Source organism: Brassica napus, chromosome A6 (genome assembly GCF_020379485.1).
Source record: "Brassica napus cultivar Da-Ae chromosome A6, Da-Ae, whole genome shotgun sequence".
NCBI classification, from domain to species: Eukaryota; Viridiplantae; Streptophyta; class Magnoliopsida; order Brassicales; family Brassicaceae; genus Brassica; species Brassica napus.
The window spans coordinates 6,740,812-6,760,695 of NC_063439.1; the positions used below are offsets into that span (position 1 = coordinate 6,740,812).

Sequence of the window (19,884 nt, forward strand, 5' to 3'; positions counted from 1 at the left end):
AAAAATTTTTTTTTTTCGTACGCGTTGGTCAAACGCCAACTTAAAGATTCCCTCATACCCATAATGGTTGTCACTATATCCTCTAATTCTTTTCCTAAAAATTGGCTTCACAAAACCAAAAGAGTCATCTTAATTCATAAACGATAAAAGACCGTCAACCGTGGAAATGAAGTTTAAAACGATACAGATCAGTTATTAGCTATTACATTCGGCTCAAAAACTGGCCAATCAACTGAGTTTAAAGTAATCTGTCTACAACGTTTTTAAAAAAAGACGATATCATTTGGGTACTCTTCTTAGTATTACGTATTTGCCGAACACGTTTTTCTCTTGCCACTTGTAAGGGATGAAGAACGATCTATACTTTGCTGGCGATAGCTCTCTGTCCAGATATGGTAGCACAACAATCGTCTGAAAACAAAAAAAACGAGGAAGATGTTATGAACGATCTACTACTATACTTAGTTGTGTAATAGAGAAAGTGAAATGTAATGGTTTCATTCTTATACCTCCCATGTTGATAAGTCGCTGCCTCGATACGGATACGGTCTGCTTAGCTGCAACTCAATGAGGAATGTGCAACTTTCGATATTCTTTAACTGAAAAAGGGAAAGAGCAAGCAAATCAAGCAAGTTTTGTGGTTAGATAATTTTCAAGGGTTTCATGAGAGAGAAGAGTGTGGGTTTTACAAATTGTTCATCAGATGCTTGGTTCTTGTTGTTGAAGTATGGAGGTGATGCTGCGGTGCCTCCAAGTGTATTGTTAAATGGGAATGGAAGAAGACCACGGAACCCATCATCGATCCAACGTACTTCGCTAATGTAGTCAGGCACGAAAAACGATGACGGGTATCGATGCCATTCGCTTCCCACACACAGAACAGAACCTGACATGTCAATAAAACCAACCAAAAACTCAACAGGATTTAAAAAAATTGTTATTCCAGAAGTAAATGTGAGATGCTATCTTCACTTATGCTTGCGATGTAATGAACGAATGATTGGAGAGTGTTCTGTTTATACCTGGTCCAGCATCATCGTGGTGCTCCAGCAGCTTGTAGACCTCTAAGGGAGCGGAATAGCCATTAATTATAGAAAATGTGCGAGCATGTGAAGCACATAAGATAATACCAAGGATCACAGGTCGGAGGTATTTGGTTATCTGCATATCAATACGAAATGTGAGAATCGTACAACCTAATTCTTCTCAATTAATGGAAAATAATAATTCGGAAAATGATATAACTTACTGTCACCAGAAGATTTTCGCTTGTGCTATACTTTTCTCGGAACAGCTCAGGGATGTTTTCAATAACAGCAGAAGCAGAAACACATATAAGAGGGTATATTGGATAAAGGAACCTGCAACAATTGATCGACAATCAATAACATTACTTGTCGAGTATCAGGATATGCTGAACGTATCATATAATCAGTTTTCTCTAGATCTAGAAGCTATCCTTTATAACTGGTCTGAAAGATACAGAAGGATCACCTTTCTTCTTTGTGGGGCTGAAGTGACATGAACGCCAGCCAAATATACATTGGCGAAATCACAACAAGCAAGCTATGGTCATACTTTCTTCTGATAACAGGATACAGTGCGATGAACAAGATTGCCAAAACGAAACACAAGTTGAAGTTGTTAAAACCATTTCTTATATAAAACAACGGTCCTTCAGTCCCATAGAGATGGCTTTCTCCACCCCCTAAGACATTGTACACCAAGAGATTCAGAACCGAAGATGTCCATCTCTTGTAGTAATAGTAATCCACAAGTACTGAGCCTCCCTGGAAAAGAGGCAAAACTAGTTAAGAGTAGAAAACAGTAACTTAATACTACAGATGGGGATGAAACTCAGTAACATGCACACAGAGAAAGCACCTAGGATTGGTGGTTTGACTTACAAGGAGAAGAGCAGAGGTGACGGCTCCAGAGATAAACGCTTGCTTGAATCTCTTAACCAGAGAGTAAATAACAACAGGTAAAAAGGCTAGGATAGAAAACGGCCAGCCAAGAATCACCCCAACAACCGAAACTGCAACAGCCATGGCATACTTCTCGAAAAGCAACAAACCAGAAGACAGACTCATGGCATACATAGAGAACGAACTCGGGAGGAAACCTAGCCAATTATAAGGAAACAAATCAATATCTAAACTAAAGACTGAAAGAATAACTTGGAAGCCTATAAATATAATATACGCATATTAAGGAAACATTAAGAATAATCTTAAACAAGTACAACGAAGCACTCACTGGTACTAGCAAAGAAGCAGCCACTAGTTAAGCAGAGCATAGCAACTGCGTACGTCCCGAGACGCTTCCCGTACTTTCTGGAGATCGCAACAACCAGGACAGTGTCTGACACTGCAGAAACCAGTCCCAGAAAGAGCCTCACCGCATAGAAAACTCTAACCTATCCACATGATATACAAAACACAATTAAATAAGATATATACACATTTACATATAAAATTAGAATACAATCCAGAAACTCTACAATGCTTACCTTATCACCACCAAACCACCAAGCAGCAGGCCGCCCAGCCAATTCATGGAAGAGAATGTATAAGTAGGAGCGAAGAGCAAAGTTCGAACTGCAAAACAAACAAACAAACAAAAATAACTAATCTCATGATTACGATCTCAAATGCACAATAATTTGAATATTAATACATTAAAATGTAGAGCTAGACCTGTATTCCCAGGTTTGAAACCCCGACTTGTAGAGAAGGTAGTGGAGAGGCTCCCAGTAATTGAAGACTTCGTCGCAGTCGTGAACGATGTTAGAAGTCGCGCTCATGTAACGGAGATAGCATAGCGCTATAAACGGCAAGAACCACCCGAGGCCGCGATCCTCCGCATCTCCGCCGTTAGATCGGCTGGGTTTATCAGTCTTCGAGTATGGCTTTGATGAAGATGAAGATGAAGAAGAGCCGGTTATAAGTGGACGCCTCTGCCGCGTCGTCGTTAGATCCATCGGAAAATGGCCGTGGAGAGTTGCAGATTGCAGAAGCTCCCTTCTCGGTGAAGCAATCAAAAGTGAAAACTGAAAAGTATCTGGCAAAGTCAGATTGTGAGGAAGGGGAAGCTAAATGGGGAAGTGATCGTTAGGCCCAGTAAGTATAATAATATGAATTAGAATGTTTGATTGATGGGCTACTTATACTTTGGCCCATTATAGATATAAGCTATTAACCAGTTTAATATATTAAATCCGTAAAAAAAATTAATAGCTACCCGTTAGTAGAATCACCTTTTTTCTACTGTTAGTCAGGAATAGGATATTTGGACCGCCATTGAATAAGTTTCTAGTTCTTGTCTCGTATACTACACAAGATTGAGAATAGTACTTCGAAAACACAATTGCTCAGTTGCTGAGGTAGTCTGGAACTGGTTGACCAACGTTAATTTGAAATGAAGTTAAAGAAACATTATATCATGTACTAAAGCTCATATAGATGTCGATATTGTTACAAAACAAGATCAGAACCAAACAATTGACCTTGGGGTTATATTCTCTCTCAACAGACTAAAAAGAAAACGCATTCAATTTGAGCAGCAACCTAGTTTCTTCAGAGCAGAAACATCGTTTTTAACTTCGATTTTCTCACCTTTGGGGACAGATCCATTCCCATCTTCACCCGCTTCGACTTGCTTCTTGCTTGTAATGCGGTAAATCTGTGTTAACACCTCTGCGAAGGCGTCCTCGACGTTGGTGGCTTCAAGGGCAGATGTTTCCATGAAGCAAAGCGATTCCTGCTCAGCATAGGATTTTCCATCTTCTGTGGGAACAGCTAGTAAATGGCGCAGATCAGACTTGTTACCGACGAGCATCACCACAATGTTTGGGTCCGTGTGGTTCTTGAGCTCCTTTAATCACCGGTCTACGTTCTCAAACGTTGCACGGCGGGTTACATCGTATACTAGGAGTGCGCCAACGGCTCCACGGTAGTATGCACTGGTGATGGCACGGTACCTGTGAAGAGAATCAAGCTGCCTCTTAAGATTGTGACGAGAATAAGTGATATAAATTGAGCAAAGGTGATAATAAAGCAATAGTCTTCGTAATCATTTGTCACAGAAGAAACGATCTGATATATATATATATCTCAAGCTGTCAAGGGTGTGCATACTAATCCCATATCCTACAATTTTGCCAACAATAGGGTAAACTAAATTTCCAGGTCAAAGAAGGCAGTGAAAACAATCGTTTCAATAAGATTCAACTCAAGCAGATCATGGTCGTATTGAGTCAAAACACATAACTATTATTTAATCTAAATTAAGTTATTAGCTGCTTCCATAATCTTTCCTTCAACGGTAGTCAAATGCCATCAATTCAGACAACCGTTTTCAAAACATTTGTGAACAAAAAGTCAACGAAGAGACAAGACACTACTCCAAAGGCTAAAAACTAGTATAAACAAGCATATAAAAAGACACTGATATATAGCATATAGATTCAATTCCAATGTAGTCTCAAATGAGCTCAGACGAACGGATCAACAGCTAGCTTCCTCAATTCAATAAACGAAAAATATTGATCTGTGTGCAATGCATTCACCAAGCAAGATCTAACTAGAAGACGGATTCACATACACAAATCGACAAAAAAAAAAACGAAGGAGAAACGAGGAAGACACCTCTCTTGACCAGCCGTGTCCCAAATCTGAGTTTTGATGACCTTACCCTCGACTGTTAATGTCCGAGTGGCGAACTCGACCCCAATGGTGGATTTAGACTCGAGGTTGAACTCGTTTTTGGTGAATCTGGATAGGAGATTGGATTTTCCTACTCCGGAGTCGCCTATAAGAACTACTTTGAAGAGGTAATCATAGTCATCTTCCACTCTGTACCCTGCCATCTCCGCGGCCCGCCGTCTCAGAGTGGTTGCTAGTGAGATTTGCTAGCAGAGTGGTCTCAGAGTGGTTAAGGTCACCGTCAGTGACTGTCTGTGATAATAAACAGAGATCTGGTCCGTTGATCTGTCATGCGCGTGGGTGATTTTTATTTTACAATTTATTTTTTAACCCTTGACACTCGATGGCGTGCCATGTGTCCTTTTAGAAAATCGAAGCGATCTCAGTGCAGGCTATTACGCCGGCGAACTGAGAGTTTCTTCTTAAACTCTGTGCGGTATTTTGGCGGAGAACTTACAGTGGTTTCATCTTACACACACACAGAAGGTAACTTCAGTAGCTCCTCATCTTTGATTTGGATAATAGATTTGAGATTTAAAAAAAAAAAGAATTTTATTCAGGATGGATGGTGAAAGATCTGTCAAAGAGAATCAGATGAACTCCTATACGCTAAGCGATCTAGATGATTTCTTGTTATGCAAGATCCTCACTGGCTTTCCCACAAAGGAATCGGTCCGCACCAGCGTCTTATCAAAACGTTGGAGAAACCTCTGGTTAAGTGTTCCAGCTTTGGACTTAGATTCCAGCGATTTCTCAGATGATGACGTGGTTATGGGTCTCGTGGATAGGTTTCTGTGTTCGGAAAATAAGCAACAACTTGAGAGGTTCAGGCTGAAATATTGGGCTTATCACCAGTTTAGATCTCGCTTCAAGTCTTGTATCGATGCTGTGACTGCGCGTAGTATTCTTCAATTCAATGTTGAGAATTCTGTGGACTATGATGAGTTAGTTGAGATGCCTCCATCTTTCTATTCTTGTGAGAGAGTGGTGAACATAAAGCTGCGCCGCGTGTTCTTGGATCATCCTGAATCTGTATCCTTGCCTTGTCTCAAGACTATGCATCTAGAGAGGGTCAAGTACGATGGTGATTCGACTCTGGAGACTTTAATATCAAGCTGTCCTGCTCTCGAGGCGTTAACCATATTCCGTGGTGCCAATGATAATCTGATAGATGTGTCTGTGCGTTCCCAGTCACTAAAGACCTTCAAATTAGATTGTTTGCGTTGGACAAGTGAAGGTCATGCTGTTCAAATTGATGCTCCAAGACTCGAGTCTATGACTCTCAGTGATCACCTATCTCACAGCTTCATACTACATAGTATTGGTCCCTTAGCAAAGGTAGCCATTGATGTTCGCTTTAATGTGGAAGAAGGTGTCCCACTGGGACCAGATAATTCTTCCAAGATAACTATGCTCCGCGAATTTCTCACCAAGTTATCTACAGTGAAAGAAATGAAAATCTCTAGTGACACTCTAGATGTATGTAAGACATGGTTGGTTTAATAGCATTACGCTTATACAATTTTGTTAGTGAACTCATGTTTTCTTTTATCCTTTGCTTGCACAGGTTATTCATGATTACTGTGAAATGGAACAGCTACCTCAGTTATCCAACTTGTCTTTCTTGCATGCTTGCTTCCAAGAAACTACGTGGGAGATGTTGCCAACCTTCCTTGAGAGTTGCCCAAATCTACGCTCTTTCTTCCTGGTGAGTCTTATGCTCTCATGCAAACCACACTGAAGTTTATTATGATTAACTCAAAACTCCCCGGGTTGTACTTTTTTGTCAGAGACTTAATTGGGATCCAAGGAGGTTGGTTGATCTTTCATCAGTGCCACGATGTTTACAATCATCTCTCGAGGTTGTAGAGCTGGAGACACCTCATATAATATACAAGAAAAGGGAACGAACATCAATCAAGGGAACCTCAAGTAAGATGAAATTAGCAAAATATTTCCTAGAGAATTGTGGAGCTCTCAAAGAACTGACTGTAAGTCGGAGTTTCTCTTACATCATCAACCAAATCATGTCGATTCCAAGAAGATCTACCGGGTGTGAATTTTTCACTTTCCCTCGGAAGAAACAGTTGTAACAAACTTTGAATAAAGGTGGCGGAAGCCTTAGTGGCTCAGCAATTGTTGCTCATTTGAAGTTCTTGCGTTTAAAATACAGAGTTGAGAGATACTGTATTAGATTCATTCAGAATCTTCTTGTGATTTCTTCGATAGGTTAAGTAATCTACCCGATTCCTTGTTATGCAAGATACTCCCTGACTTCTCCACCGAGGAATCCGTTTACCCCGGGCGTTTTCTCAAAACGCCGGAGAAATCTCTGGTTAAATGTTCCAACACTGAACATAAATTCCAAAAGATTCTCAGGTGATGATGTCTTTGTGAGTTTCATGGATAGGTTAATATGATGCATCCCGTTTCAAGTCCAGGATGGATGCCGTTATCAGGCGTGGGATTCGCCGTCTTCATTTTCATGTTCTTAGTTTTAGTGTTCGTTATGAGGATACCTCCAATTTTCTATTACTGTAAGAGATTATTGCTTTAAAGATGATCCCAGTTGTCCACAAATTGCAAGAGAGCCACGAAGTTGTTGATATTGTGCCCCATTTTTAAGAGCAAATCGTTGCTTGATGTAGACATGTTAATTAGATCCCAGCTCTCAGCTCTAAAAATTATCGGATCTGGGCTTAATTTTATAAACCCAAAATTTTTAGGTCTTTCAGGCTAAGCCCATTTGGATCTAAACCTATTTGGACTAGAACCGATCCGAAAACCCGAAATTTTATACTTTAATTTAAATATTATTGTTCTTGCAATCAAAATCATTATTAGTATTGACATATAATTTTAATATTTTAATACAAACTCTAATAAAGCAAATATAAAATTTGTTAATACACTTTATTATTTCATCACTATAAGTGTCTCATTTTAAATTTTGCAAATGCATTTTCTTCTTTAATGTACAATATGTTTTTTTTTTCAAACTACAAAGTATGTAACGTTTGACCATCTTTATCATAAATTTCATTCTCTTATATGTTTAGTTATAACTTGTATTTTATTATTTAAATTTGGTTTGTTTATAATATGTTCTTAAAATATACGAAAAAAGTAAAAAAAATTTGATAAAGAATAAAAGTTTAAACTCACTTAATATTTTAAAACAAGAAAATGAAACTGTTTTTTTTTAATGAAAAATCGAATATGTTAAAACGATGAAAAATCAGAAGTAACAATGACAAATTATTTTTCGAAAAGCCCAAAAAACCCGAAAATCCCTATAGTCCTATAAAGACCGGACCAAACTTTTAATTTTAGGCACAAAATATTTTCAGACCGGATCGGACTCAAATTTTTACGCGCTTTGCGGGTTTGGACCGGGTCGGGCTGTGCCAGCCCGAATTGACACCCCTAGCTTGATGCGATCCCATAGATCTTTTGTTACTTCTTTGTGGGAGAAGCTCCACTGGGTGTGAACTTGTAGTTGAAGCTAGATAGAAAAAATTAGATCTGGTGATTCTAAAAATACCAAAAACTAAGAGTTTGAAATTAATAAAAAAACTTACTAATGTTTGAAATACTCTTTTCCGTACTATAAAGTCATTTAAAAATCATTTTTTTTGTATTAAATCATCAAAAGTTCAATACAACTCTAGGTATTAAAATTAAATAACTATAAAACTATTAAAAATTCTCAAAATAATTTCAACTAATTAAGATAAATATCAAAATAAATAATAAACTAAATATCTTTTAGTTTATTATTTATTTTGATATTTATCTTAATAAAAAAATAGAACTAAATAATAATTAAATATTAACCCGAAAGAAATATGCAGGATACAACTAGTTTATAGATAGTACTTTTAGATATTTGATTATTTATAAACTACTATTTGTAATGAGGTGGATGAAGATACGTTAGTTAAGAACTTAAGATGCCTCCATCTCTCTATTCATGTGAGAGATTGGTCAACTTAGATCTCCGCTGCGTGTTCTTGGATCATCCTGAATCTGTATCTTTGCCTTGTGTCAAGATTATGCATCTATGGATGGTCATATACGACGGTGGTGATTCGACTCTGGAGACTTTAATATCAAGCTGTCCTGTTCTCGAGGAATTAACCATAGTCCGTTGTCATGATTCTCTGAAAGCTGTGTGTGTGCGCTCCCAGTCACTGAAGAGACTCAAAATAGAGTGTATACCCGGCATAATTGACGGTCGTGTTGTTGCAATTGATGCTCCAAAACTAGAGTGTCTAACTCTCACTGAACACGTGTCTGACAGCTTCATAATACACAGTATTGGTCCCTCTGAAACGGTACACATTGATGTTCTCTTTGGTGTGGAAAATGGTGACCCGCTGGAGCCAGTTGATTCTTCCAAGGTAACTGTAACGCCCCGACCCGTCCACGGCTAATGGGCTATCCACGCCCGCTCTCTCGGCCCGTGGTTCCATCCCGTCTGACGGTCGGTCCGTTAATTTTCAAAGGCTCGAAATCACTGTTTACTGACCCTGCAATCACCACCCGACCTTTTCTCATGCTTTGGCCTCACTCGCACGCTATCGCGAATTACTTCCCGATAGGTCACCCATCCTTCCACTACTCCAGCTCAATCACGCTTAACTCTAGAGTTCTTTCAAGATGTGTTCCGGAAAAGGTAAGTCAACTTTGGTAACATAGGTAGCCAAATCAATTCTCTTAAGCCTTTCTATATATCACAACTCGGGATGTTTACAGTAACTATGCTCCGTAAATTTCTCACCGGGTTATCGACAGTCAGCCAAATGTCCATCTCTGCTGCTACTCTAAATGTATGTATAATACATGGTTGATTCAATAGCACAATTTTGTTAATCACATTTCTTAGTAAACTCATGCTTTTTTTTTTAATTTCCTCCCTCCACGTACAGGTTATTCATGGTTACTGTGAAATGGAACAGTTACCTCAGTTCTCCAACTTGTCTTACTTGCATGCTTGCTTTGAAGACACTAAGTGGGAGATGTTGCCTTATTTACTTCAGAGTTGCCCAAATCTATGCTTTGTCGTCTTGGTGCTGTCTTATATACTCATGATCTCGTGCAAACCACACTGAGATTTATTGTGATAACTCTGACTCAAAATTTTTCCTCGTTATATTTTTTTTCCAGGAATTTGATCTTCCAGAGACGGAGTAGGTTGATCTTACGTTACTGCCACAATGTTTCCAATCATATCTCGAGTTTGTTTACCTAAAGACACCTTACCTTGTAAGCAGAAAAAAGAAAGGGAGAGAACTTGTGCGCACATCAAGTAGGAGGAATTTAGCAATATACTTCCTAGAGAATGTTGCAGCTCTTAAGAAACTGACTTTAAGCCGGAGTTTCGGTGACGTGATCTACCAAATCAGATCGATTCCAAGACGCTCTATGTGGTGTGAAGTTGTCATAGGATAGTCGAGCCAGCTTTGTGTTCTTAGGTTATCGCCCTCGTTGTGCTTTTGTTAAATTCACCTTTTTCTTTCCAAAAACATCTTTTATTGGCGATGGAAGTGACGATTAAGGCTTTATTTGGATCATGGGGGTGTTTTATCAAAACGTTAATCTCTGGTTAAATGTTCCAGCACTGAACATAAATTCCATAGAATTATCAGGTGATGATGTCTTTTTGAGTTTCGTGGATAGGTTAACATGATGCATCTCGTTTCAAGTCCAGGATGGATGCCGTCTTAATTTTCATATTCTTAGTTTTAGTGTTCCTTATGAGGATGAGTTAGTTAAGATTCCTCCACTTTTCTATTCCTGTGAGTGATTGGTGATTTAAAGATGATCCCAGTTGTCCACAATTTGCAAGAGGGCCACGAAGTTGAAGTTGTTGATATCGTGCGCCACCTTTTAAGGGCAAATCCTCGCTTGATGTGATCCCATAGGTCTTTTGCTACTTCTTTGTGGAAGATATTGGATCTGAGTTTTGGCTTGATGGTCTGTTTGATCCATGTAAGTGATTATTAGCTAGCCAATCTTCAATGTCCGGTGTTTCCGTATGCTTCCATCGCTGAAATTCAAATTTCTTTCGAGTCCTGCCTCAAAGTTACACGTAAGTTCTGAGTCCATTCTTCGTAATTTCGTCCGTTGAATAATGGCTGAGATATGATCGGAGCCAGGGTTATCAATCACTGACAAATCGGTTTGAAGTTGTCGTTGCAAGAGGAAGGTTTGCCATTGTCTGAGATTGTGGAGAGAGTCTAGATTCTGAAAGTTAAAATCGCAAGTTTGATATCGAATTTCGATGTCGTGGACATACAAAATTTCCTAATATTATGAAGAGGAAAATACAACAATAATGGAAATATTCTTAAAATCTAATAGCAACTTCGTTTAGGATATGCTTATATCCCGTAATATCGACTCGACTATGTTTAAAATCAAACGAATCTCCGTGCAGAGCAGACCGGCGAGCTGAGGGTTTTTTTTTCATCTTCAAGAAAATCTGTGTGGTCCTTTGCCGGAAAGCTAACGGTCGGAAGGTAGTTTCAATCGCTCATCTCTGTTTGACTTTTTTAATCCATGGAGATCACTTTCGGCTAACTTTGCGATTGCTGATTTACATGTTAAATCTCAGACTTAGGCATTAGACATGGACGGTGAAACCGCTGTCAACGAGAATCAAAGGGACTCGGATAGTTTAAGCAATCTGCCTGATTCCTTGCTGTGCAAGATACTCTCTGACATCCCTACCAAGGAATCAGTTTGCACCAGCGTTTTGTCTAAACGATGGAGAAATCTCTGGTTAGATGTTCCAGCACTGGACTTAAATTCCAGAGAATTCCAAGATCAAGATGTCTTTGTGAGTTTCATGGATAGGTTTGTGTGTTCTGAAGATAAGCACCACTTGGAGATATTCAAGCTGAAATATCAGGTGTACTATCTTGATACATCTCGTTTTAAGTCTTGGGTGGCCAGGCGTAGGGTTCATCGTTTTAATGCATCTGGTTTGAAGTCTTGGATGGATGATGTGGCCAGTAGTAGGGTTCGTCATCTTGATACATCTCGTTTTAAGTATTGGATCGATGCTGTGTCCAGGCGTAGGGTTCGTCATCTTGATGTTCGTAATGAGTTGGATAATGGGATACTTAAGATGCCTCCGTCTCTCTATTCGTGTGAGAGATTGGTGAACTTAGATCTCTACCACGTGTCCTTGGATCATCCTGAATCTGTATCATTGCCTTGTGTTAAGATTATGCATCTAGAGATGGTCAGGTACGATGACGATTCGACTCTGGAAACTTTGATATCTAGCTGTCCTGTTCTCGAGGAGTTAACCATATCCCGCGATCCTTACAGTGATTTTCTGGTGGCTGTGCGTGTGCATTCCCATTCGCTAAAAAGCTTCAAAATAGTTTGTGAGCGTTGGGTAAGTGACGGTCATGTTGTTGAAATTGATGCTCCAAGACTTGAGCGTATGACTCTGAGTGATCACATCTCTGAGAACTTCATAATACACAGTATTGGTCCCTCTGCAAAGGTACAAATTGATGTTCTCTTTGGTGAGGAAAATGGTGAGCCGCTGGAGCCGGTTGATTCTTCCAAGATTACTATGCTCCGTAAATTTCTCACCGGGTTATCGACAGTTAGCGACATGATCATCTCTGCTGCTACCCTGAATGTATGTTGATTCAATAGCATTACGCTTGTACAATTTTGTTAATCACATTTCTTAGTAAACTCATGTTTTTTTTTTTTTTAATTTCCTCACTGCACGTACAGGTTATTGATGGTTACTGTGAAATGGAACAGCTACCTCAGTTCGCCAACTTGTCTTACTTGCATGCTTCCTTTCATGAAACTTCGTGGAAGATGTTACCAACCTTCCTCAAGAGTTGCCCAAATCTACATTCCGTCTTCCTGGTGCGTCTCATTTACTCTTGGTCTCAAGTAAACCACACTGAGATTTATTATGATAACTCATACTCCTCCTCGGATTGTATTTTATTAGAAATATGAGCTTCTTTCAGAGACGGAGCAGGTTGGTCTTTCATCAGTGCCACAATGTTTCCAGTCATCTCTTGAGTTTGTTCGTTTAGAGACACATGGTGGTGTACTCAGGGGAACATCAAGTAAGATTAAATTAGCAAAGTACTTCCTAGAGAATGCTGCAGCTCTCAGGAAACTGACTCTAAGTTCGAGCTTTTGTAACATCATCGACGAGATCAAATCGATTCCAAGAAGCTCTACAGGGTGTAAAGTTGTCATGAAAGATTGATTGAGCCACAGATTTGTGTGTGTTTACGGTATTGCCCTCGTCGTGCTTTATTAAAGTTCACCTTTTTCTTTCTTTATTTCGTGATGTACGTTGTTTATCTTTTCGTTTTTCAAGTTGGAGGAATATACTACCTTACAAACCATTAGGAATATCACTTTCTGTCTAAAATACAGTGACAGAGAGGGTGAAAAACATTACAATTAACGGACTGTAATTTGATCCACAGTCAGCCATATAACCTAAGAGCCTAAGACCATCATTATCGGTGAAATCTTTTTTGTGTTTCTTAAATTTTTTTTTTCTGTTTTGGCTGATTTTATAAAAAATTAAATAAGGAATCAATCGCGGACCGCTATGTGTTAGTAGGATCCGTGAACAGTTAAAAAAAAACAGAACAAAGTTGGTTCTTAACTCATGCATTTTGTGACCGACTCTTAGCAAATTTGTGGGGGCCACTACCTCTTTTAGTGTAAAAACCCTCTAAGAAACTAGGGATAATTATGCTCTAAGATTGGTCTGTTGATGATCTGTTACGCCTGTTTACTTTCGTAGTGTTATGGTTTTAAACTTGACGTTGAATGCCACGTGGACGACGTATAATAAAATAATCATTGTATTAAACAAAGGTTGTAATAAATGCCGCTTATCAATTAGTGTCCGTGTTTAAATCAAGCGTGCAGACTATTTCGCAGGCGAACTAAGAGCAACTCCAATGGTGTTACCCACCATTGGAATCCTTAGCAATATAATAATGTTTTTTTTTTTTTTTGAATAGTTAAGAACTCTAATCATAATTATAGGTTCAATGGTGTTATCCAATATGAAATCCTTAGATATATATTTTTTTACAAGTAGTACAATCAACAACACAAGAACAACACAAGAACAACAACAAAAATATACTTTTAAAAATAAACTTGAAAAGTCTCACCATAGCCAGTTCTAAACCACCACCAAGAGCTAATCCTTCAACTGCAGCAACAAGCGGCTTCCTGGTGCTTGATCTTCCTGAGCAAATCCAAGGCCATGGAAGTCTCCCCGTACTTGCACAATCTGTTCAAAACCGTTCCATAGGTAACTCCATCAGGTCGGAAGCCGTGTTCCACCATCCGATCTATCAAACTCATTGCTTCAGACACATAGCCTTTGAGACAAAGTCCGTTGACGAGAGTGGTGAGCGTGATGAGATCTGGTCTGACTTTCGTTTCCACCATACGATCAACTAGAGCCACGGCTTCGGAGACTCTGCCTTCGAGACTCTACCAGAGTTGAAAACGTGATCGTGCTGGGGGTGAAGCCGAGTTTCAAGATCTTGCTCAAAACGAAAAATGCTAAACCGAGTTTCCGGAGGCGGCAGAAGCAGTTCATCGTTATGTTGAGAGTGTAGAGGTCAAAGGCAATACCGTTGAATTCCATCTGCTTGGAGAGGGATAACACGAGGCTGTGCTGTTTTGTCTTGGCGACGGCGCTGACAGTTTATTGAAGTCAATGACGGTAGGGAGGGGACGAGACCGAAGCATGGACTGGAAGAACTGCGTCGTCTTTGTTAATACCAGTAATGCCGCTGCGTCGTCTTTGTTGAAACCACCCGAGAATCTTCCACCGTTCTCTGAAATGATCAAAATACAATCAAGGGGCCTTAACCAAACCAAAAAAAGGATTCAACTTTCAAACTCTTCTTTGACAATTCACAATTTTTACCAACGCTAAGTTCGATAGAGATTAAACGCTACATGATCCGAATACAATCCTTCAAAATCTAAACAAAAGAAACTCAATTTTGTTTGTTTACCTGTCAAGACGATGGCCTTAACATCACTCCTATGATTCGCATCTTGAAACTTCTCCTTCAACCCAGAAATAACTAAATAATTCCACAAAATAAAAAAATCAGCTTAAAAGAGAGAGCAAATCAACATCGTGAAATTAATCAAAAGTAAGAAGCTTTTTAATACTTGGGCTGGCCAGAGAGTTAACAGGAGGATTCGAAATGGTGATCACAACAACGCCATCGTTCCCTATTTTCATCGTCACTCCCATCTTCTTCGCCATAGCTTTTAACAAAGTTTTTAGCTTTCTCCCGTAATCGGATAAAGATCGGTGTTTTTTTATTTTTGTATCAAGAAAAAAAAAATAGAAAGCTCTAACCAATCCCGTTGCGCCAGCATATTAAGGACTTGATCCTTCTTCTCCTTAATTAAGGATTCATCCTTAGCTTTTCCCTCTTTTTTAATATTTTTTTATTCCTAAAAAGCTAAGGACTAAAGCTAAGGATTAGCTAAAAGCCTGCGTTGCACATGCTCTAAGAGTTCTTCTTTTTCTTAAATCAGAAGGTAATTTCATTAACAAAAGGTATACAGTACAAGAAACAAATTAAAAAGACAAACAAACAATTAAATCTCAGTAACACAACAAACAATAACATGAACTATATCAATCACATTTGGTTAAGATCCGCGCCTTGCGCGAAATAAATATTATATATAAATTATTTTTAAGTATTATATATTTTTGACATATTATGAAATAATAAATGTATATTGAATAATTAAAAATTTAGTAACTATTACGTATATAATTAAATTGGTACAAATAATTAAATAAATTTTATTAATCCAGACAAACACTTTTTTTCTATTTTATATGGTATAAAATTAAGTTTAAATGATATTAACATAGATATATAGTATATTTTTAATATTAACATCTGTTAAAAAATATTTTATACTCATATTATTTTTGATCATTTATATTCCTTTATAACAAATTTTTTAAATCAATAATAACAATAAAAAATTTGTGGGATGTTTAATAGTTTTAGTAATTTATAATTTTAAAAACATTCAATGCAAAGTTTAAAATCTAAATATTAAGTTGTTAATAATTGTTCAAAATCTTTATCAAAAAAATTCAAAGCAAATTCGAAATTAAAATACTTATGTATTTTATATGGTATATAATTTATTTTAAAAAATACTAATATACATATATATATGATATTTATTAAATGAGATTTCCTACTTATGTAATTTCGTAATCATTTGTATCTTGTTATAACATAACTTTTAACCCATGGATCACAAAAATTACAATGTGGGATTTTTAACAACTTTAATCATTTATATTCGTTTTTAAAAATTCAAAATATAACATATAGGAAAAAATCTAAATTTTTATTATATAGTTAATGTGGTTGTTTAATTTATTTTTAATAAGTTAAAATTAAAAAAAAAATGATAGAGAATAGACTAATTTTTATCAGATCTTTATTATTCAAAATCATTAATTGTCATATATACTTTAGCCACATTAGGTAATTCCGTGATTTTTATTTAAGGAAACAATGAAAAACATTTATGATTAATTTATGGTTAGTTTAATAAAAAAACTTATTATATATTTATGTTGACCAACATATTTTTCTAAGGATTTTAAGAAGGATTGTGGTGATGACATGTGGCTACAAAAATATGTTGTAATGCTTCTCTTTTAATATATAGGGGATTACTAACACAGTTTAGTCCTTCATAAGTGGAGAACAATACATACACAGTTCATCATCACAACTCTAACCCTATAACAATAAAAGAAACTTGAAAAACAACTCAAAACACAAAATTTACAACTACAATAACCCTAGCAAATATTGAGATGAAATAAGAATTTTGTCCACGACTCTGCGCAAGCGCGGAGGCAATGCTTCTATTTGTATTAAACAATCGTGTTAGCGCGATGATTAATGCCGTTGACAATGTTTTAAATAAAACGATCCAACTGAGAGTTTCTTATTTTTCTTCTCCAACGAGAAAGTCTGTATATATTGCCGGAGAACTTGCAGTGGTTTATGTCTTACTCGGATCTCGGAAGGTAATTTCAGTAGCTCATCTCTGTTTAATTTTTTTATTTTTTTTATTTTCTTAGAATTCATGGACATCTTGGGTTGACTTTCTGCCAAATTTGTGATCTCAGATTTAATTGTTAAATCTCATCTCAGACTTATAATGCCTTAGAAATGGATGGTGAAACCTCTGTGAAAGAGAATCAAAGGAACTTCGATAGGTTAAGCAATCTACCTGATTCCTTGTTATGCAAGATACTCTCTGACTTTCCCACCAAGGAATCGGTTTGCACCAGCGTTTTATCAAAGCGTTGGAAAAACCTCTGGTTAAATGTTCCAGCACTCGACTTAAAAATCAGAGATGATGATGTCTTTTTAAGTTTCATGGATAGGTTCTTGGGTTCTGAAAATGAGCAACACTTGGAGATATTCAAGCTGATCTATGAGGTATGTGAGCAGTGGCGGAGCCAGCCACAATATCTATAGGGGTCAATATATATTATTTAAATTTTAAATATAAATTAGATTTTAAATATTGATTAATATGTTATATAACTTAATATTTAATATTTTAAATATTTACAAGCTTAGATGAAAAGAAAAAATGGTATACTATAAAATATTACCAGGGTTGAACTTTGAAGTAGGAAAAAAAAGAAAATTTAGATGGAATCTTTTTATTAGAAAAAAGGACAGTAGCCAAAGAAGAAAACGTTAGTTTTTAAAAAAAAAAATCATATGTTCAGTTGTCAAAAGATTCATGGGTTGAACTGTTATAAAAAAAAAACAAATCATGGGTTCAACTTGTTTTTCAGAAAATATTAATGGGGTCAATAGGCTAAAGTTACTATAATGTACCAATTTTTATTTTGAAATACAAGTAGGCTCAAATCATGGGTTCAACTCCGCCACTGTATGTGAGCACGATGCATCTCGTTTCAAGTCTTGGATCGATGCTGTGACTAGGCGTAGAGTTCGTCACCTTAATGTTCATAATGAGATATGCGATGATGGGTTGGTTAAAATGCCTCCATCTATCTATTCATGTGAGAGATTGGTCAACTAAATCTCTATTGCGTTGTTTTGGATCATCCTGAATTTGTATCCTTGCCTTGTGTCAAGATTATGCATCTAGAGATCGTCAGGTATGATGGTGATTCGACTCTGGAGACTTTAATATCGAGCTGTCCTGTTCTTGAGGAGTTATCAATAGTCCGTGATGCTAATGATTCTCTGGTGGCTGTGCGTGTGCGTTCCCAGTCGCTAAAACGCTTCAAAATAGTTTGTGAGCGTTACGAAATTGACGGTCATGCTGTTGCAATTGATGCTCCAAGACTTGAATCTATGACTCTCAGTGATCACATGTCTGAGAAGATCATAATACACAGTATTGGTCCCTCTGCAATGGTAGACATTGATGTTCTCTTTGGTGTGTTATATGCTGAGCCGTTGGGGCCAGATGATTCTTCCAAGATTACTATGCTCAGGGAATTTCTCGCCGGGTTATCTACAGTCGGCGACATCACCATCTCTTTTGACACTATAAATGTATACATGGTTGATCCAATAGTATTATGCTCGCACAATTTCATTGTCGTACATTTCTTAGTAAACTCATGTTGTTTTCTATATATATCCCTTGCTGCACAGATTATTCATGATTACTGTGAAATGGAACAGCTACCTCAATTCTCCAACTTGTCTTACTTGGAAGCTTGCTTCGAAGGCACTTCGTGGGAGATGTTGCCGACCTTGCTTGAGAGTTGCCCAAATCTATACTCTATCATTCTGGTGCGTCTCATTTACTCATGCCCTCATGTAAACCACATAGAGATTTATGATATATAACTCAAATTCAAAACTCCTCTCGGGTTACATTTTTTCAGGATTTTGAATGTCTTCCAGAAACGGAACAGGTTGATCTTTCATTAGCGCCCCAATGTTTTCAATCATCTCTTGAGTATGTTGAATTGAAGACGATTGACGGTGTAGACATAAGAAAGAAAGAGAGACCACCCAGGGGAGTTTCAAGTAAGATGAATTTAGCAAAATACTTCCTAGAGAATTGTGGAGCTCTCCAGGAACTGGCTCTAAAGAGGTGTTTCTGTAACATCATCAACCAAATCGAATCGATTCCAAGACGCTCTTCTGAATGTGAAGTTGTCATGGATTATTAGCTGAGCCACAGCTTTGTGTTTGTAGAGTATATAAGAAAAGAGTAGTGTGTAAATATCTTAAGTACAAAACCCTACTCGTAATCTTGTATATATATCGTGTATCATGATATCAATAATATTATCATTCTCATAATATGGTATCAAGAGCCTAAGATCCCTAATTTTCTTTTCTCTCTCGGCCGCCATCTTCCTCACCCCATCTTCTTGTTTACTATCACAAACATGTCATCATCTCCGGCCTATCACAGTGAGACCATCAACGTCTCCGACAATCAAACTATTCTCAACGTCAACATGACGAATGTTACCAAGCTGACCTCCACAAACTTTGTCATGTGGAGCCGTCAAGTCCACGCTCTCTTTGATGGATATGATCTAGCGGGATTCATCGATGGATCCGTTATCATCCCACCCCCGACTCTCACCACTGAAGGCACCATAGCCACCAACCCAGCGTACACTTTGTGGAAACGCCAAGATCGGCTTCTATACTCAGCTCTCCTTGGAGCCATCTCGACATCCTTGCAGCCGATTCTGTCCACTGCTACCACTGCAGCAGAGATCTAGACCATTCTCTCTGACACATATGCTAAGCCGAGCCGTGCTCACTTCAAACAACTGAAGAATCAGCTCAAATACTGGAAGAAAGAAAACAAGACCGTTGATGAATATCTTCAAGGTCTGACTACGCGTTTTGATCAGATCGCACTACTTGGTAAACCACTCGACCATGAAGATCAAAGCGAGTATGTCATTGATGGGCTTCCAGACGAATACAAATCTGTCATAGATCAGATTGAAAGTCGAGACACTCCTCCATCTCTGACTGAGGTACATGAGCGCTTACTTAACCATGAGGTTAAGCTCCAAACCGTTGCTCCTCCATCACTCTCCACACCGGTG

At 37.8% G+C, this 19,884-nt stretch overlaps 4 protein-coding genes and 3 pseudogenes across 4 annotated transcripts; 4 read left to right on the plus strand and 3 right to left on the minus strand.

Moving 5' to 3' along the window:
* Positions 1-106: 106 nt before the first annotated feature.
* LOC106346739 (dol-P-Man:Man(6)GlcNAc(2)-PP-Dol alpha-1,2-mannosyltransferase-like) lies at positions 107-3,071 on the minus strand. Its single transcript, XM_013786156.3, has 10 exons — positions 2,700-3,071; positions 2,513-2,600; positions 2,260-2,419; positions 1,908-2,125; positions 1,495-1,790; positions 1,250-1,361; positions 1,023-1,161; positions 690-886; positions 510-599; positions 107-411 (listed from the first exon to the last, which is right to left on the minus strand). Exons 1-10 carry the CDS (start codon positions 2,981-2,983, stop codon positions 280-282), a joined length of 1,716 nt encoding a protein of 571 aa, XP_013641610.1. The 5' UTR covers positions 2,984-3,071; the 3' UTR covers positions 107-279.
* Positions 3,072-3,423: 352 nt separating this feature from the next.
* Positions 3,424-4,879, minus strand: LOC106346738 (annotated as a pseudogene).
* Positions 4,736-6,963, plus strand: LOC106346737 (F-box/FBD/LRR-repeat protein At1g16930). The gene is made up of 4 exons (XM_013786154.3): positions 4,736-5,192; positions 5,267-6,185; positions 6,274-6,414; positions 6,497-6,963. The coding sequence occupies exons 2-4, from the start codon at positions 5,268-5,270 to the stop codon at positions 6,797-6,799; spliced, it is 1,362 nt and encodes a 453-aa protein (XP_013641608.1). The 5' UTR covers positions 4,736-5,192; position 5,267; the 3' UTR covers positions 6,800-6,963.
* On the plus strand, positions 6,907-9,902 carry LOC125575848 (annotated as a pseudogene).
* Positions 8,910-13,804, plus strand: LOC106351353 (F-box/FBD/LRR-repeat protein At1g16930-like). Its single transcript, XM_013791162.3, has 3 exons — positions 8,910-12,369; positions 12,471-12,611; positions 12,700-13,804. Exons 1-3 carry the CDS (start codon positions 11,341-11,343, stop codon positions 12,964-12,966), a joined length of 1,437 nt encoding a protein of 478 aa, XP_013646616.1. The 5' UTR covers positions 8,910-11,340; the 3' UTR covers positions 12,967-13,804.
* On the minus strand, positions 13,773-15,122 carry LOC106351352. Its single transcript, XM_022687215.2, has 3 exons — positions 14,922-15,122; positions 14,759-14,830; positions 13,773-14,575 (listed from the first exon to the last, which is right to left on the minus strand). The coding sequence occupies exons 1-3, from the start codon at positions 15,016-15,018 to the stop codon at positions 14,337-14,339; spliced, it is 408 nt and encodes a 135-aa protein (XP_022542936.1). The 5' UTR covers positions 15,019-15,122; the 3' UTR covers positions 13,773-14,336.
* A 1,366-nt stretch (positions 15,123-16,488) lies between these two features.
* On the plus strand, positions 16,489-19,114 carry LOC106351351 (annotated as a pseudogene).
* The last annotated feature ends 770 nt before the right edge of the window (positions 19,115-19,884 follow it).

Excerpts from the sequence above, each read along its gene's own strand:
- LOC106346739 (XM_013786156.3), bottom strand. The coding sequence starts at position 2,983 with ATGGATCTAACGACGACGCGGCAGAGGCGTCCACTTATAACCGGCTCT. Across the intron at positions 2,126-2,259 it reads CTGCTTCTTTGCTAGTACCA|GTTTCCTCCCGAGTTCGTTC; the intron begins GTGAGTGCTTCG and ends ATAATTGGCTAG. Across the intron at positions 1,362-1,494 it reads CAGCCCCACAAAGAAGAAAG|GTTCCTTTATCCAATATACC; the intron begins GTGATCCTTCTG and ends CAATTGTTGCAG.
- LOC106346737 (XM_013786154.3), top strand. The coding sequence starts at position 5,268 with ATGGATGGTGAAAGATCTGTCAAAGAGAATCAGATGAACTCCTATACG. Across the intron at positions 6,186-6,273 it reads TCTCTAGTGACACTCTAGAT|GTTATTCATGATTACTGTGA; the intron begins GTATGTAAGACA and ends TTGCTTGCACAG. Across the intron at positions 6,415-6,496 it reads ATCTACGCTCTTTCTTCCTG|AGACTTAATTGGGATCCAAG; the intron begins GTGAGTCTTATG and ends CTTTTTTGTCAG.
- LOC106351353 (XM_013791162.3), top strand. The coding sequence starts at position 11,341 with ATGGACGGTGAAACCGCTGTCAACGAGAATCAAAGGGACTCGGATAGT. Across the intron at positions 12,370-12,470 it reads TCTCTGCTGCTACCCTGAAT|GTTATTGATGGTTACTGTGA; the intron begins GTATGTTGATTC and ends CTGCACGTACAG. Across the intron at positions 12,612-12,699 it reads ATCTACATTCCGTCTTCCTG|AAATATGAGCTTCTTTCAGA; the intron begins GTGCGTCTCATT and ends GTATTTTATTAG.
- LOC106351352 (XM_022687215.2), bottom strand. The coding sequence starts at position 15,018 with ATGGCGAAGAAGATGGGAGTGACGATGAAAATAGGGAACGATGGCGTT. Across the intron at positions 14,831-14,921 it reads TAACTCTCTGGCCAGCCCAA|TTATTTCTGGGTTGAAGGAG; the intron begins GTATTAAAAAGC and ends GGAATTATTTAG. Across the intron at positions 14,576-14,758 it reads TAAGGCCATCGTCTTGACAG|AGAACGGTGGAAGATTCTCG; the intron begins GTAAACAAACAA and ends TGATCATTTCAG.